Source organism: Carassius gibelio, chromosome B4 (genome assembly GCF_023724105.1).
Source record: "Carassius gibelio isolate Cgi1373 ecotype wild population from Czech Republic chromosome B4, carGib1.2-hapl.c, whole genome shotgun sequence".
NCBI lineage: Eukaryota > Metazoa > Chordata > Actinopteri > Cypriniformes > Cyprinidae > Carassius > Carassius gibelio.
Genome location: NC_068399.1, coordinates 542,572 through 561,255, shown reverse-complemented (window position 1 = coordinate 561,255; position 18,684 = coordinate 542,572). Strand labels below are relative to the sequence as shown.

Genomic DNA, 18,684 nt, shown 5'->3' with positions numbered 1-18,684 from the left:
AAAAGTATGATCGCAGTGTTTAATGTAGGGTCATGCAGGAGCCCAATATGAAGCTGTTTTTTTTTTCAGTTGTCATACTTAAAACAATTATAAATTGAAGTATTCAGTGTAAGTTACTTAATATTAACTTCTTGTTATTGAGCTGTTGTATTTAATCAGTTTAAATCACATTGGCAAGCTCTCAGGCTAATAATCTTTGAAAGCTGTCACTCATCTTAGCTCATCACAATCTCTCAAAGGTCCATCATAGTAAAGCTCACTACACTGCACAGTCTACTCTTCGTTTATAAGGCTATAATGAAAGTATTCAGGGACTCAACAGATATGTCAGTGATGTATTATTACTCAGCGCTACACAAACAGGTTTTAAGTTGCCTTTGATGCTCCCTGAACACAAACACAATTATGCGGATCGGCTCTGGCTCAGCAAATGAAATGGTCTCACTACAGAGCCCTGATCGGTCCACAGTGCTTTTTAGAGTCTGAGTGAATACCCAATCATCCGTGACACTGTACATTTTTTTTTAAATCTAGGTTAATCGTTTTTATCTGATCTATTTTATTATTCATGATCTGTATTCGTTGTGCTTTAGGTCTTGCTGTTTATTTATGATCTTGTCTATGTCTCAGTTCTGTTAATGGTTATTTTGTACAGCACATTTGGTCTACGACGGTATCCATCTTCAGTAGCGCTCTATAAATTAATTGAAAAATTGAAATTTGTCAATTTCTTGTGTTCTTTTGCAAATTTCAGGCGTTCCAGTTTTTCTCTTTCAGTAATTGCTTGTTTGCTACTATTCTGCCAGTAAGTGCTTCTTCTCCCAGTTTCTAATGTTATTTCTGTTATTGTTTTTGCAACCTCATTCATTTCATCATGAGTTACATGCAGTAAACATGATGAGACTATGAGAATGAAACAGACCTGTTTGTTCCTCAGTATCTTCATGTTTGACTGTTTCTTCAATCTTCACGTCTTCACTCTCCTCTTTAATGAACTCCATCTTTATAACAGTATCATGAGTTTATCTGTGTTTGAGATGAGAATAATTAACAGACAGATCTCTGTGTGCGTCTAAACACTCAAAACTAGCAAATTCAGAAAACAACAGACATAATCTGTAATAAACTATAGAATCAGTAGATAAAGCATTAAACATGATTATTATTATATGCATCTCTGTAAAAACAGTTTATTATCAATCATGTAAATTAACAACAGATATGAAAAGATGTTGTACTCTAGTCACGGACAGCTCTTTTCTGCATATTTTGAGTAAATGTTTTTAAATCCATTAAATGTTTCGATCCAAACAGTGTTCATGATCAACCGCTTCTTTTCCGTGCTTAACTCTTAACAGCTGTTCATTGTCGCTAGTAGATATAATCTAACAATAGAAAATAACGTATTCATTAAAAAGCTTATTATAACACAAACGAGCTGCACTGATTTAAACTCTTTAAGTTACACGCATAGACTGTATATAAAAACAGGTTACACGATTAAAAACAAACCTTTCTTTAGCCAAATCACAGGAGCGCGGCACAGTCCTGTGACGTCACGACACCCCATCAAAATAAAAGTCCCGCTCTTACAAAATAAATAAAATAAAATAAATCCTGCAGGGATTCCTGAAGGAAAGCTGCGTGCTGTGCAGGGATCATGGAGGACAGAGACATTCCTGCAGGATTCATATTAAACAGGCCATACAATATATACAGACATCTATGTCTGTTTATTGTATTATAGCCTACAGTGTTTAATATATGAACACAAGTACTTAACTTTTTAATTCTTTATATAATTTACCAACACAAATCTAATAACATTTTCATAAATTGTAGAATTACTTGCAGTTTTATTTCACAATGGATTTGATACATTGCATTGCACATTGTTTTTTATTCTTCCCACATTCGTATTAAAGTAAATTCATACATTAATTGTAAATATTAAAAAAAGTTACATACTACACACCACATAAAATTGTAAATATTATTTGTCAGTGTTTAATAAAAATGCATATTGCACACATTAATAACCTACTATTGTACAATACAATCACGCCCAGAATTAAACCCACAGTGCACAGTACATCAAGAGGTGGTTTTGAAATGATCAAAAGAGGAATAACTGAAGGATAACTACTTAAACTGAATTGACGAACAATGGTTTTGTGCACCAATTCAAAGATTGCATTTATGATTGGCTGACAGCTGGCACCGAGCACAAGTTATTTTAATACGAGTAAAGGGTCATGGAATGAGAAGCACAGACTTTATATACAAGTGACAGGTGAGTGCTTTATTATTTGAGTAGTATTGAGTCATGCACATTGTTATGGAGGTGTAGTGCTGTCTGATAATACTGTGCTATGGTGTGTGGATGTCCAGCATCTGTACAGTTCTGCTGCTGTGGAAGCGTCTACCGTGACTTGTTTGCTGCTTGAACATTCTGAATGCAAGTGCTAGGCGGTTGTCTGTTAGCAAGATGGCTGATGTTGATCGAGCATTCGAGGCTTTTCCACTTTTTCCTGAACACATCCTCTGAATAAACACATTATCTTGTTAGCGAAGAGTAGCTGTAGGCTATATTAGGGGGAAAATAGTTGTAAAAAAATGGTGGGAAGGCAGCCGGTCGATAAACGACTCAAAAAATATGAACTTGTGTATTATACTTGTGTCAGTATAGCTCCGGGTGTCTGCTCACTGACAACATCAGTCGTTCCTCCATGTTTAACAGGGCTGCCAACTTTTGAGTTCAGCTTAGAGTGAGATTTTGGGGGCGGGGCTTATGGAGGGGTGTGGCTTGGTGTGGAAAAAAATACAAACACAAAATCCTTGCATTAGCAGAAGAGTATTAAGTATAATAACAAAATAATTTTAATAAATCCATCATCTGTACATCACTCATATATTAAACATATATTCAGTCTACTCTCTTACCTTAGCAAAGGAAAAACCTGCTTGCTTTGCAGTGTTGTGTAGAATATGACACATGCAGCCATGTACATAAACACTACTGTTTTTCTGTAGAATTCTTGAGCATGGAATATAATTTTCTTGTAATTGTCCATCAATCTTTTGGAAGGTAAGGTCTGCTGTGCCACATCTCGTCCCACTTGTTGTGCACATATCAAGGAACCGATGGCCTACCTTGTTCACATCATCATGGAAGAGAGAAGATGAACCCCCTGTGTTTACGCACAGTAAGGGGGTTCATCTTCTCTCTTCCATTGACAAAATAATTTGCTCATTATCTTAAGGAAAACCAAACAAACATAGTAAAGGCAACTCAGATTCTTCAAAAATATGGCTATAACTCCGTGGATACCATGATGTAAATGCATTTCTTTCCTACCTGCGTCTTTTGAGCCATCTGTAATGAGGGTGTATGGATTCTCTTTCAGCATTACCAGAGCGTTTTTGAAATGTGCAGCAACTGATTGATTTATTATACAGACGGTCTTGGTTCTTGCACATTTGTACTCCTGTGCAGTAGAATCTTAGAAAAACACTGTGGCCCCAGATGATCTGTGACAGCCAGTGGTATGTTATGGTTTGCAAGCATCACAGCAATTTTTAATTCTGCCTTGTCTGCAAAATACAGTTGCATTGATGTCAAGTAGAATTCAATAGACACATGCCATATAAAAATCCAAAACTCATTAGGAAATGACCCTCCACAATACAGACATAACACCACTGTGCATTACAAACCTTTATTTCTTGAGCAGTCATTGCCCCGACAGAAGAAGTGTGCCTAGTAACATCTGCTCTTCCCTGGTGACAGCAGGTATTTTCTATCCTACATACAGAGCACCAATAATGTGTACTTAGTGTCCCCTTTGTTATGAAGGGCCCTTTTTCTGACACTTAATTTGTAAAGGAGCATTGATAGGATGCAGCTCCGCTCTGGGCTTTAATCTTTTGCCCTCGTCTCTCTTCTTTTATCCGAGGACTCAACTGTCTCCTGCTCTAAAGTCTCAGATAGACCTTCATGTTCCTCCTGTGTCTTTTCCTGCTGCTTCTCAGGGTCACAGAACTTCTTGGAGGGCTGATAAGCTGCCCATATTAAAACAAGTGGCTGTCTTGGCTGACCCTGACACTTTAGATAACATGCTATAACAGAAAATTTGAATTTATCCACACTGATGTTACACCAATCGTATTCTGTGACCATAGTAGGCGCTGTTGTCACTGTTTGGCTTGAACTCAGAACTGGGTATGTAAACAGTGTACAGGTTCCTGACGCCCGTGCACATTGTATGAGCGTGTCTCTACAGTCTGATCATGTGCGGCAAATTAACTGTTCAAAAAAGATTTCTTTACATCAACACACACATGCATATATATTTTCTGTGTGAAATAACACTTAGACTAATATATATATATATATATATATATATATATATATACAGAGCTGGGTAGTAACGGATTACATGTAATCTGGATTGTAACGATGTACAAACTTCATAATCTTCGGGAAGGAGGAGGCGGGAACCGCCAGACAATCAATTCAAACTTTAATAATCAAAATAAACACAAAACAGCGCATCAGCCCCTCACGGACGACTGCCAGGCCTGGTCCTCTCTTGTCCTTCACTGTTGTCGCTCCTGTTTTATATCCTTCCATCTCCTCCGTGGGACTCCAGACCGGTGGGTCGAGCAGGTGTCGCTCATCTCCACCGGCTCTCGACCCTGCCCCACTCGTCACATAGATTACATAATCAGATTCCAATACTCAAGTATTTGTTATTAGAGTAAACTACTTTTTGAAATACTCATAATACTCGCTTGAGATGGATCGAAATGTCATCGCTGTGTGAGTTCTTTTACCTTTTACCTAATATAGAATCAGAATCAGAATCAGAATCAGAATGAGTTTTATTGCCAGGTATGTTTACACATACAAGGAATTTGTTTTCGTGACAGAAGCTCCGCAGTACAACAGAATGACAGCGACAGAACATAAAACACATAATAAAAGAATAAAAAATACAAATAAGTAGATAGTGAATGACAATATACAAATGACAATTGTAGGTAGGTATATTAAAAATGCAGTTATGTATGTACATGTGTATTATGTGCAAAATTTAAGTGTATACTAAGTATGTGTGTTAGATAAATAAAGTGTATGTGTATATAAATATAAAGTGTAGTGTGTTCGCAGTTATTATCAGCTGTTCATAAGATGGATTGCCTGAGGGAAGAAACTGGACCTGTGTCTGGTTGTTCTGGTGTTCAGTGCTCTGTAGCGTCGACCAGATGGCAACAGTTCAAAGAGGGAGTGTGCTGGATGTGAGGGGTCCAGAGTGATTTTGACAGCCCTTTTTCTCACTCTGGATAAGTACAGTTCTTGAATAGAAGGGAGGGTTGTACCGATGATTCGCTCAGCAGTCCGGACTACCCTCTGTAGTCTTCTGAGGTCAGATTTAGAAGCTGAGCTGAACCAGACAGTTACTGAAGTGCAGAGGATGGATTCAATGATGGTGGAGTAGAACTGTTTCAGCAGCTCCTGTGGCAGGTTAAACTTCCTCAGCTGGCGAAGGAAGTACAACCTCTGCTGGGCCTTTTTTACAATGGAGTCAATGTGAATGTCCCACTTCAGGTCCTGAGAGATGGTGGTGCCCAGGAACCTGAATGACTCCACTGCAGTCACAGTGCTGTTCATGATGGTGAGTGGGGAAAGTGCAGGGGGGTTTCTCCTGAAGTCCATGATCATCTCCACTGTTTTGAGGGTGTTAAGCTCCAGGTTGTTGAGAGTGCACCAGACAGCCAGCTCTTTTACCTCCTGTCTGTAAGCAGACTCGTCACCGCCCTGAATGAGGCCGATGAGTGTGGTGTCGTCTGCAAACTTCAGGAGCTTGACAGCGGGGTCCTTAGACGTGCAATCATTAGTGTACAGGGAGAAGAGCAGTGGGGAGAGAACACAGCCCTGGGGAGCTCCGGTGCTGATTGTACCGGTGCTGGATGTGTATTTTCCCAACCTCACTAGCTGCTGCCTGTGTCAGGAAGCTGTTGATCCACTGACAGACGGAGGTGGGCACGGAGAGCTGATTTAGTTTGGGCAGGAGGATGTTTGGGATGATCGTGTTGAAGGCCGAGCTGAAGTCCACAAACAGGATCCTCACATAAGTCCCCGGTCTGTCTAGGTGTTGCAGAACATAATGCAGTCCAATGTTTACTGCATCGTCCACAGACCTGTTTGCTCTGTAGGCAAACTGAAGAGGATCCAGCAAGGGCCCAGTGATGTCCTTCAGGTGGGCCAGCACCAGTTTTTCAAATGACTTCATGACTACAGACGTTAGAGCCACAGGCCTGTAGTCATTTAGTCCTGTAGTTTTGGGTTTCTTAGGGATGGGGATGATGGTGGAACGTTTGAAGCATGAAGGGACTTCGCACAGCTCCAGCGATCTGTTGAAGATCTGTGTGAAGATGGGGGCCAGCTGGTCAGCACAGGATTTCAGACAGGCTGGGGTTACACAATCTGGGCCTGGTGCTTTTTTCCTTTTCTGCTTCCGGAAGACCTGGCGCACCGCATCCTCACTGATCTGAATTGCAGGTGTGTGGGAGAGGGGGGATGCAGGAGGTGTGAATGGTGAGAGTGCTTGATTGGAGAGGTGTTCAGGATGGGTTGCAGGAGCTGTTAATGGTGTGAACGGTAGTTTGGAGAGGCATTCAGGGCTGGTTGCAGGAGTTGTGAAGGGTGTGAATGGTTGTGTGGGGAGGCGTTCAGGGCAGGTGATGGGTGTTCTTTCAAACCTGCAGTAAAACTCGTTCAGATCGTCTGCCAGTCGTTGATTCTCTACGGTGCTGGGGGGTGGTGTCTTGTAATTGGTGATCTTCTTTAGACTTTTCCACACTGATGCGGAGTCGTTGGAAGTGAACTGAGTCCTTATTTTTTCAGAATAATTCCTCTTTGCCACTTTGATCTCCTTTTCCAATGTGTATTTAGCCTGTTTATACAAGACATTGTCCCCCTTCACGTAAGCATCTTCTTTGGCCTGACGGAGCTGTCTGAGTTTTGCAGTGAACCACGGTTTTTCATTGTTGTAAGTTAGTTGAGTCTTTGTAGGAATACACATATCCACACAGAAACTGATATATGAGGTTACGGTCTCTGTGAGTTCATCCAGATCGGTGGCAGCAGCTTCAAAAACACTCCAATCAGTGAGGTCAAAACAAGATTGTAAATCCTGCTCTGCTTCATTAGTCCATCTTTTTACAGTCCTTGATACAGGTTTAGCTGATTTTAGTTTCTGCCTGTAGGATGGTATAAGATGAACCAGAAGGTGATCAGAACGTCCCCAAGCTGCTCGTGGAACAGAGTGAAATGCATCCTTTATTGTGGTGTAACAGTGATCCAATATATTACTGTCTCTTGTGGGACAAGTAACATGCTGTCTGTATTTTGGCAGTTCACGGGAGAGATTGGCTTTATTAAAGTCCCCGAGAATGATTAAAACAGAGTCCGGGTGTTGTTGTTCTGTCTCTGTGATCTGATCAGCAAGTTTCTGCAAAGCTGAGCTCACATGCGCTTGAGGATGGATGTAAACACTGACCAGAATGAACGAGTGAAACTCCCGCGGCGAATAGAACGGCTTGCAGTTAATGAAGAGTGTTTCGAGATTTGAGCAGCACGTCTTCTTTAACACAGTTACATCTGTACACCACCGTTCATTGATGTAAAAGCATGTCCCGCCGCCGCGCGATTTCCCAGTTGATTCTGTGTCGCGATCCGATCTAAACAGCTGAAAGTCCGGCAGATGGAGCGCGCTGTCTGGTATGGTGTCATTCAGCCAGGTTTCCGTGAAACACAGAGCAGCAGAGTGTGTGAAATCCTTATTTGTCCGAGAAAGCAGAAGGAGTTCGTCCGTTTTGTTGGGTAGAGAGCGGAGATTTGCCAGATGGATGCTAGGCAACGGCGTTCGAAATCCGCGCTTCCTGAGTCTGACGAGCGCTCCCGCTCGCTTCCCCCGTCTGCGCGTCCTGAAGCGCTTGATCAGCGCCGCCGCTCCTCCGATAACAACGTTCACTAAGACGTCTGAATAATTGAAATCCGGAAAAACATCTTGTGGTGCGTTCTGCCGAATGTTCAGCAGTTCTTCCCTGGTGAAACTGATGGCAGGAATATAACTAAAGACAGGACAAACTAACAAAAACACAAAAACATATGCAGAGCACGTCACGGAGGCAGCCATCCTGTATCGGCGCCAGTCATCATCATCATATATATATTTTAAGCATATTTTCAAAAAAGTACAAGATTAGGCTAAACTTAATATATGTGATATCAAATAAGCAGAAATGTAATCCAAAAGTAATCAGATAACATTACCAAAAATTTGTAATCTAAGAGATTATATTACTGATTACAATTTATAAGTAATCTAACCAGCTCTGTGTATATATCATTTAATGTTAACGTGTGCCATGAACCTGTACATTACGCTGTTCGCGTTCCCAATTCTGCTGTGTGATCGAGTTCAGTTCACAGAATACGATGGTCACAGCATTTGGGGTAACACCGACACCACCACCAGTCAAATATCTGGACGTGATTGATGAGTTGTGATTGATAAAAATCATTTTAATATGGGATGTCGTTGACTTGACATTCTGTTTTTAGAAAACAATAATTAACATTAACTACTAAGCATGTCCAGATATTTGTCATCTGGAAATGCTTTTGTACTGTTTTTTTATGATAAAGTTATGTAAAATAACTGCTCAGTGCTACAAAACAAACAACTCTGCTAATGCTAACTTAATTCTATATAAACTATATATAAGCATTGACCTATTAGTTACTAGTGTAAACTGGATGCCCTGTAACTCACTGACCTGCCTGCGTTCACACGTGCAGATGGGAGGGAGAACGGCTGACTACAGATTATGGAATTAATTGTGTATTTCCCTCACAAAAAACTCACTTCACTGTGTGTGGTCTCTCTGCGCGTTGCTTTGCGAGATCATGTGGCTTGATTTTTTTTTCCCTCACTGCTGCACGAGTCTGCGTGAGAATATGGGTTGTGGCGTGAGAGCATGAAAATTGGGTCAATTGCGTGAGTCTCACGCTGAATGCGATAGAGTTGGCAGCCTTGTGTTTAATGAGTGACTCCGGGAAGGCCTGCCGCCACAGCAACAAGCTCCCAGCTAACACAAGGCTCGTTTGAGATGAGCAAAATCTGCGCAGAACCGATAACTGGTGATCACCACGAGATGCCTTCTGGTTGGAAAAGTGTCTGAGTTACATGCTCCTTGCTCTGATGTCATGCTGACGTGTGCCAAAAAACTCTGGCGACGGCGAGGCGGCTGTGTCGGATTGAGCAGTCGAGGGCAGTTGCTCTCCAGCGACTGCGCTGATCAAAAGCATGATGGAAAACGACTGACTGACGACACAGCTTCATGCTCATTGGCTGAGAGTGTCAACTGATACAATTTCTCTTTATTCTAAGAATTAGATTACCCATTTATTTATATTTACATGCAAACTAAACAAAAACAAAACACGCCTAGTCAAGTTAAGAATTAGGACATGCGTTTATTTTATTACATTTTTCTTTTAATTTGAATTCTTCCTTGTAATTTTTTAACTTTATTCTATTGTATGTTTGTATGAATTAATCAATCAACCCATTAAAAATATAAATGCACACATACATATCTAAATGGACTGTTAAGCCATTATGTCTCATCTTTGTGTGGTTTAATCTGAGAAGTGTCAGGGTCTGGCTTAAAACAAGGGAAGAAATTCTGAAGAATGTTTGTTACAAAACAGTTTTGACTTGCATAGTTTGCAGAAAATATTATGGACGTGATCTGCACATGATGACAAAACAGTGGTATTTCGATTACATCCACTTCGTCTGCGATAAAAAACGCGATCTCCTCCATTGCTGATGTTTGCAGGTGACAAAAGAGCGAGATTCAGGAAGTGTCCAACTTCAGAGGTCTTTTTTGACCCCTCCCCTTACTGCAGTCGCCTACTCTCGCCTACATTTCAGACGAGGCACATCTCAAACAAGCCTACAGTTACGTTGTGACGACGTAACTGGACCAGACTATATTCGTTGCAGCGACATACCAAATAACGTTCCAGTGACGAAACTTTGTGATTCCCATATCCGTCTTGGCGACGTTATAGTGGAACGTGATGAGTACAACCTAACGACCAAACTGGCACATTATGAGGACCTGACATTACCGGATCATACTGGTCGCAGCAACGTATTTTCACCTCACCATTACCTTGAAATACATAAAGAACTAACAAACTCAATCCATCTCTGGTGCAAAAAATAAACCTTATGAAATCTAATTGTAATCTAATTATAGGGGATTCAAAGTAAATACATTCATTACATACATGAAATGCAAACCAATACAAAAACATTAAATTCTAATATAAAATAGACAAAAACACACTGCATTCATTCACAAATCAACATTGTAAAACTGTTTCCTGAGCGTCGTATTTGAGGCTCCTGGTATAAATGTCTGGTGGTGATGTGTTTTAATTACACGGCATGCAGGAAAAAATTTAGGCTAATTCATGCGCACGATTTTCTATTTAAATCCCTCGATTTACTAAATCGTGTACACTATTTATAAATCAAGAGAACGAATTAGTAAATTGTGCATACGATTTAGCAGATCAATTTGCACATTTTATCGAGGGAATGAATTAGTAAATCATGCACACAATTTATAATTTTTTTTCCTTGCATGTCATGTGTATTTAATACTGCTTCACTATCAGAAGAAAACCTAAATAATACTGCAATTACCAAAGAACCATAATTCTTGAGCTTCTTAGAAGATTAAAGAAAATAACATTCATAAAGAGTAAATATATGAAAAATTAAAAATATAGAGATTTCTAGCATCTCTCCTATATTGTTTGTCCCACCCCAAAAAACAAACAGTTTTAAAGAAAATGAGCGTACTGACTTTCTCAGAAGAATCTGTGATCTGTGATTACTGACTGTGGAGATGACTCTTTCAGACAGTGCTGAGGAGGCAGAGTTAGGTGCTGGACAGCTGATAGAGAAGAGGAAGAGGGTGTTTCTTACCCCAGCAGCAGAAGACAGGCTCTTCTGAGGGAAGGACAGGAGGCTTGATGCAGTGTTTTGCTGTAGAACAAGGCTCCTTCTCAGCACCTGATCTTCTTCAGAAAAGAGTTCCTCTAGTGTAGAGTCAGAAACTCAGATTTCTTGCAAACTGGAATCTTTTAATAACATTTAGCATATTACTGTAGTCATGTTCATTGTTTTTATTATAACACATGGCAAGCTTATGAGAAAATGGTTAAATGTGTTCCTCCTCCTCTTCTTCATCCTGGGCCTGCACTGTCAACATACTTCTCTGGCAGCTGAAAGGGAGGATCATCTTGTTAATGTTGCTCATGTATGTTCACAACCAGTTACAATCTGGAATCTTTTCTTTATGGTTTTCAAGAGAAGTCTCTTCTGCTCACCAAAGCTTTTGCTGCTTGGGAAACACTTACATGCACCTAATCACATTATTGCCGCTCTGACCAAAGTGTGCTTCTGCTCATGACTACATGAATGATGTGAATCACATCTGCAGTTAGCTTACTACGGTCGTTAGTTCCACTGAACTCTATTGGTAATGATGGCACTTGTGACCATAGTTGGTTTTGGGAAACGCTCCCCAGATTAGAAATGATGGGGAAGAAAACTTTGCATTTCTGGAGAGCCAAATTTTTCCTTCATGATTATTTTATAAATACAAAGTTCAAAACATTGAAAAAAAAGGTAATCTTTTGTAAAATGACAAAAGTATTTTCTACCACTGCACTGCTATTCAATTTTAAGCATCCTTGCTATTAGAAACCACATAACCACATCATTATCAACGACCTTGTAGCATTTGAAGCTTTAGCAAATAGACAACGGGTGCATTTTGTCTCAGAATCATCATTCGCTTATGAAGGGAAGTTAAATAGCTACTATTAGGGCTGTGACGGTCTACATGACAACCGCACCACCGCGGTGGTGGAGTGTCGCTGGCGGTAGTGTGACGTCACAGACACGTTAATGTTTGAACAAAATAATAAGTATAAAGTGCAGTTTTTTGTACATGTGTAGGCTAATAAAAATAATTACAGTTGAAATGATAATTTATACCCTTCCCTACAGATTTAAATGTTTTTTTTTATGTTAATACACACTTTTCCGTTACATTGCCATATATGGCGTTTCCTTTATACTGGCGCGTTTTGGTATACGTTAATTCATCAAATTCGAGTTCAGCCATGGATCTCGTTGGAAAACCAAATGTTACATCGCCGATCTGGGAATATTTTGGATTCGTGCAGAACGAGAAAGGGGAACCAAACAATTTAGATGAAGCCATTTGTAGGCTTTGTGAGAAAAAAATAAGTGTTAAAAGGGGAAATACTTCGAATCTCCAGAGCTATCTCCGGTCATGTCACCCAGCCGCATATACCCAACTTATGTCTTCTGAACGCAAACGCCCAGCTAGTCAGCTTAAAATGCTTCAGTCGTTTGATAAACAGTACGAACTTCCGAGCAAAAAATACTTTTCAAATACTGTCATTCCTCAAATATTAAATGAAACCAAGGAGAAAATAATCGCGGAACTAGACGACCTTAATTTCTTTTCCGCCACGACCGATATGTGGTCCAGCGTTAATATGACTCCGTTTATGAGCCTGACTGTACATTTCATTAACAAAAATTGGGAGTTGAAGAGCAGGTGCTTGCAGACTGCGTTCACACAAGAAAGTCATACGGCGGATAATTTGGCAGAATCTCTCCGCAGCGCATTCAAAGAGTGGAGATTAAATGAAAGAAATCTTGCATGCATCATGACAGATAACGGGGCCAACATAGTTGCTGCTGTTAGGAAATTAGAATGGCCATGGCTGAATTGTTTCGGCCACAATCTTAACCTGGCAGTTACAAACTCAATGTCAGCCGAGAAGGAGAGGACATCCAGGGCTATGGGTTTGTGCCGAAATTTGGTGACTGCATTCGCCCACTGCTGGTCTTGAAAGAAAAGAACTAGAGGCCTTAAACCTACCAACGCACAGTTTGATACTGGTGAGTTGAAATAATTTAGGTAGCAATAGTTATTATTTATATATTATAATTGTAGCCTATATATAATTTTATAGTATACTTTTATATTATATTTTCGGATTTAAATCGCTCTATTCTGAATGCCGGTGATAATGACGTTATAAACCAAAACGGTCACTTATGTCATATCTTGGTAAATCCTTTTTTTCTTTTTACCTGCCGGAACAAGATCTCTGAAAATATGACTAGCTATAAAATCAATTTGATTAATATTATCAGGTTATGTCAATTTCTCAAAGCAATATGATATGATGTGTGTGCGCTTGAGACATCGCGTATTTTGTCTATATTTTAACTGTTTATGCAAAAAATATTTAAATGATCCAGAATTTTTATGGTCACAAAAATGAAATGAAGCAAAGACTTGTGCCACTTTTTTTTTTCTTTGGTATTGTTAATATGTCAATAACTAGGCCTAAGTAGCCACAATTTGTTTCCTGTCGGCCTATAATAAATAATTATTTATTTAATTCGTTTTATCATATGTAAAACTAAACCACTGAAAAAATATTGAAAACAATTTTGGAATTTTTAAAGGGGTCACATTCACATAGCCTACATTTATCCAACGTAATTTAACAGTTAATTTGTCAGTTAAGGTTGAGCGTCGGCTGTCTGTTTGAAAATTTACAGAAACAACCTCTAGCACTATAATATATCATAATTTTGTTTTCTCTTATTCATCCGTGCCAACAGGATTGTCCCACACGATGGGGAAGCAAACAAAAAATGATAGAGAGAGTACTGGAGCAAGCCCACACAATTAAAAGAGTGCTGGATGACCGAAAGCACCAACACCTGAATCTGACACGGCAGGACATTGCAGTGCTCGAGTCGATAAACGCAGCACTTAAACCAGTTGCGGAATTTACCAATGTCTTATCGAACGAGAAGATTGTTACTGCGTCATCAGTTAGACCTGTGCTGAGACTGCTGACCTGTGATCTCCTCGACCCTTCTCCTGAAGACAGCGAGTTAACAAAAAAACTAAAAACAAAGATGATCGCTATCTTGGAGGACAAATACAAAGATCTAGAAAGGCAAAAAATGCTAGCAAAAGCAACTACGTTGGATCCTAGATACAGGAATAATTTTGAGGAGGAAGACGTTACAGAAGAACTCATCGAAGAAATAATGCATGAAGATCAGCCAGAAAACACTCAAACTGAATGCAGGGGAAGGAACCAGCGCAGCACCTGCTGCCAAGAAAATGAATCTCGCACAGCTACTCGGCAAAAGAAAAGCGAAGGCCACTATTCTTCCAAAGAGAGCGCGTGCCGGTGAGGAGCTGACGCGCTATTTGCAGGAAGAGACTATCGATACCTGCGATGACCCACTTGCTTGGTGGCGCAACAATGAGTCCAGATATCCTCTCTTGGCTACGATTGCAAAAAAATATCTGTGCATTTGCGCAACAAGCACACCTTCTGAACGCATATTTAGCACTGCTGGAAACATTGTAACCCCAATTAGGTCTTCGCTTAAACCGGAAAAAGTCAACATGCTAGTTTTTCTGGCAAAGAATTTAAAATCTTAGAAAACCAAGGTGGATTTAAACCTGCTTTAATAGTTGGTATATAAGCTTTTTTTTCTCTTAGCATCTGACTTATTGTAGCTAGTTTTATTATCAGTTCTTCTTATTATTCATTACTATTTATATTGTAACTGATTACGTCTTTAATATTTTTCATTCAAAAGGCTGCAGCCGCTATTAGGCCCACTGTTACTGTTCGAGAAGATCTTCAATATTTAAAGTTTAATTATTATTGTCATGTTACAAGCAGTACATTTTGTTATTTGATATTTTTAGGCTGTATTGTGTTGATTCATTCACAGAGGTTCTAAAATAAACGCACGTTTGTACGGATGTTTTTGCATCATTTCTATGTTTTTGTCATTTCTCAATTTTTATATAAAATGTATTTTAACTTATGTACTTACGGTACAGATGCGTGATTTGCGGGTGGATTTTTTTGGCATTTTTGTCAGGGTCGATATTGTTGTCCCCACTTTTTTTTTAAAAGTAGCCTAAGCCTAATTAAAATAACTTGCGGAAAGCATATATTAAAGGAAAAGCATGATCATCTTCACTCTTCAAAATCGAATTCATACAAGCAACAAACTTTGAGCCGACCAGAACATATGCTCTAAAACAGTAAAAACAGTTATTAATATGATCATGAACACAAGTGTTTGCGCTAGTATGAAATTTTTACGTTTATTTATATATATATATATATATATATATATATATATATATATATATATATGAAAGTGAAAAAAAGTGAAGTGACATTCAGCCAAGTATGGTGACCCATACTCAGAATTTGTGCTCTGCATTTAACCCATCCGAAGTGCACACACACAGAGCAGTGAACACACACACACACTGTGAGCACACACCCGGAGCAGTGGGCAGCCATTTATGCTGCGGCGCCCGGGGAGCAGTTGGGGGTTCAATGCCTTGCTCAAGGGCACCTAAGTCGTGGTATTGAAGGTGGAGAGAGAACTGTACATGCACTACCCCCCACCCACAATTCCGTCCGGCCCGAGACTAGAACCCACAACCCTTCGATTGGGAGTCCATATATATTCTTGAGATTCTTGGGAGTGGTATAAGGGTGGCTGGTAGCCTAAACAGCACTGGAAGGGAGACAAACCCGTAGATGAGACTGAGTTATGAGCATACTCCACCATTGTTAATCTCGAACTCCAAGATGACGGTTCTACGAACGCCACACAATGCAAGACTCTCTCCAGATCCTGGTTAGCACGCTTAGCCTGAACGTTTGTCTGCAGGTGATACCCGGAGGAAAGACTAGCAGTCACCCCCAGCTGTTGACAGAACTCTGCCCAAAACTTAGACACAAATTGGGGACCCCTATCAGAAACCACGTTCGCCGGAAGGCCATGAATACGGAAAATGTGATCCAGGACAATAGTCGCTGTCTCCCTCGCTGAGGGCAATTTGGGGAGGGGTATAAAATGTGCGGCCTTTGAGAACCTGTCCACCACAGTAAGGACTACCGTGTTGCTTGATTAAAATACAGGTACGAGTCGCTCCTGGGTGGCAAGCTAGTACAGATGAGTGACCCCACTGTAGGACGTTAGTTCGGACTGATTCTGGCACGGAAAAGTTTTCATCTTCTGCCATGAGCAACGGACCCACGATTAATTTCGGCAACGCTTGACGTCACTCCATTCAAAGTAAATGAGAGGCGTTGACTCCACGTGTGAATAGGGCATTATATGTCTGGATACTGCTGCACAAATCTTTCAACAACGAGAAATGCCGTTCCAGCATGGCCTTACATCCAGGACAGCAGAATGGTAAGGATGACCTGAAACACATAACCAACTGAAATCAATTTAAATGTATTTAGTAGGGGTGGGCGATATCTCGATATTTAAAATAGATATATTTTTTAAACACAATATGGATTTTGACATATCGTACATATTGATATATTGTTTATATTTAATTCTGATTCTGCCACTTTCCTTGTCTGCCTTCTCTGTGCTGTGCATGAAACAGCAGGCATGATTTCCGCGATGCACAAAACGCGGACGGAATCGCGGAATTTACAGTTTAACGTGGAATTTTGAATAAATTAATCAAAAGTAGGTCATTGCACTCACATCAAATTGTGATATGGACTAATATCTGTAAATATTAAGCCAGAAAAGTCTATTTAAATATGAATCCTGCATGTTCTGCGCGTCTGTGTTAATGAATGGCGCAGTAGCGTGGCTTCATTCATTACACACACAGAAGCGCGCGTGACGCTCGCGGTGATTTCAGCTTCTGTCATCTCACTAAATGAGGATGTGAACACATGAGGAACATCTCCAGAACTGCACTGAGAGTCACTTCATGAGCATATGACCGTTTGATTTGAGTAAAACTAGCGTCATATCACATCATAGACTGTAGTATCACATACACAGAACTGTTGCCATCTGGTCGACGCTACAGAGCACTGAGCACTAGAACGACCAGACACAGGAACAGTTTCTTCCCTCAGGCAATCCATCTTATGAACAGCTGATAATAACTGCGAACACACTACACTTTATATTTATATACACATACACTTATTTATGTAACACAATACTTAGTATACACTTAAATTTTGCACATAATACACATGTACATACATAACTGCATTTTGTAATATACCTGCCTACAATTGTCAATTTGTATATTGTCATTCACTATCTACTTATTTTTATTTTTTATTCTTTTATTATGTGTTTTATGTTCTGTCGCTGCCATTCTGTTGTACTGCGGAGCTTCTGTCACGAAAACAAATTCCTCGTATGTGTAAACATACCTGGCAATAAAGCTCATTCTGATTCTGATTCTGATTCTGATTCTAAAGGTAAACCCGTCAAAATAAAAGTCTGGTTTAGTTTAAAGACAAGTATTTGCCAAAAATCTATTACTATTGTTTAGCAGAATGTACATAGCCCACTACTACTACTACTATTAAAATGAAATTTAAGGAATAATCACACAACATTTCTTCCATGTTTTATTTTTAATAGTAAATCCCCTTTGTTTACCAAAAGATAAAGTTTGCTTAATTTTCATTAATAAAAAGATAAATTTAATGAATGTTTTATGCCTTCATTAGATCAGTGGTTCCCAAAGTAGGGGTCGCGACCCGGCGCAGGGGTCGCGAGATGATTTCGATATAGGCTTTATATATTTTTGTTTCGATTAATTTAACTCTTTCGCATCGCACGTACGATCACACCGTTGTGATCAGTCTAGGCTAGTCCCTGGAGTGTAACTGTTACGACCACACCGGTCAGTGCATGACGTGAAATTCAAATGTGCTCTCGCGAGTTGGCTGGCGCTGAGCCAGAGACAAGTGCGCTCAGAGCTGTCATCACAACTTTTCAGTATTTTCAACCACATAATGTTTATTTTAGGTTTCAGACATATAAGTACTAGAAAAAACAATACATTTAGAGTTTGTAAAATACACACTGATGTCAAAGGAAGAGGCAATAATAATCTTTTTCATTATAATTAGACACATTTTATTCATATCAGATACACATTGTGTAAGTAACTTTAAAGTTTACTCCATTATTCTCCCAGTTCACCAGCCACTTACTTTTATGTATTTCGGGAGAAGTGGATGAATTCACGTGTTGTAAATCCAACAGATCTGATTCTCTGAACTGCGTCTGCGGCACAAACTAAGATGGCGGCGCCCATCGCGCATACAGCTCAACTAACGCGATCGTTATAAAGGTGTCTAAACAACAAAACACTTACATTGCATATATTTGACAATCGGAATATCAGCTATTTCATGCCATATCTAACAAATTTGTTAATATTTTGAATAAAAAAGGAAAAATGACAAAAGCAGATCATTCATTCAGCTCTGTTGTTGCTGCGGTATGTCACGTGACAAGCAAAGACGCGTCACCATGGAAAGCATAAAGTGACACATCTAGCGGATTAGCATTAGTGTGTGTGTGGCGCGCACGGGTGTGAGCACGCGTGTGAGCAGCTCAGACTTACTCGACTGGT

The 18,684-nt window shown here is 39.8% G+C and overlaps 1 protein-coding gene across 6 annotated transcripts in view; it reads right to left on the bottom strand.

Moving 5' to 3' along the window:
- The window catches only part of LOC127956156 (gastrula zinc finger protein XlCGF8.2DB), a 37,503-nt gene extending 35,935 nt beyond the window's left edge, over positions 1 to 1,568 (bottom strand). For 2 of the 6 annotated variants that reach the window (XR_008153503.1, XM_052553898.1), the window contains exons 1-2: positions 1,252 to 1,500; positions 923 to 1,026 (exon numbers count right to left, since the gene is read on the bottom strand). Coding sequence is in view for 4 of the 6 variants with exons in the window: in XM_052553898.1 (XP_052409858.1) it covers positions 923 to 1,001 (79 nt within the window). In the remaining 2 variants the exon portion in view is untranslated. The other 4 variants (XR_008153502.1, XM_052553896.1, XM_052553897.1 and 1 more) reach the window with 4 other exon arrangements.
- Between the last annotated feature and the right edge of the window lie 17,116 nt (positions 1,569 to 18,684).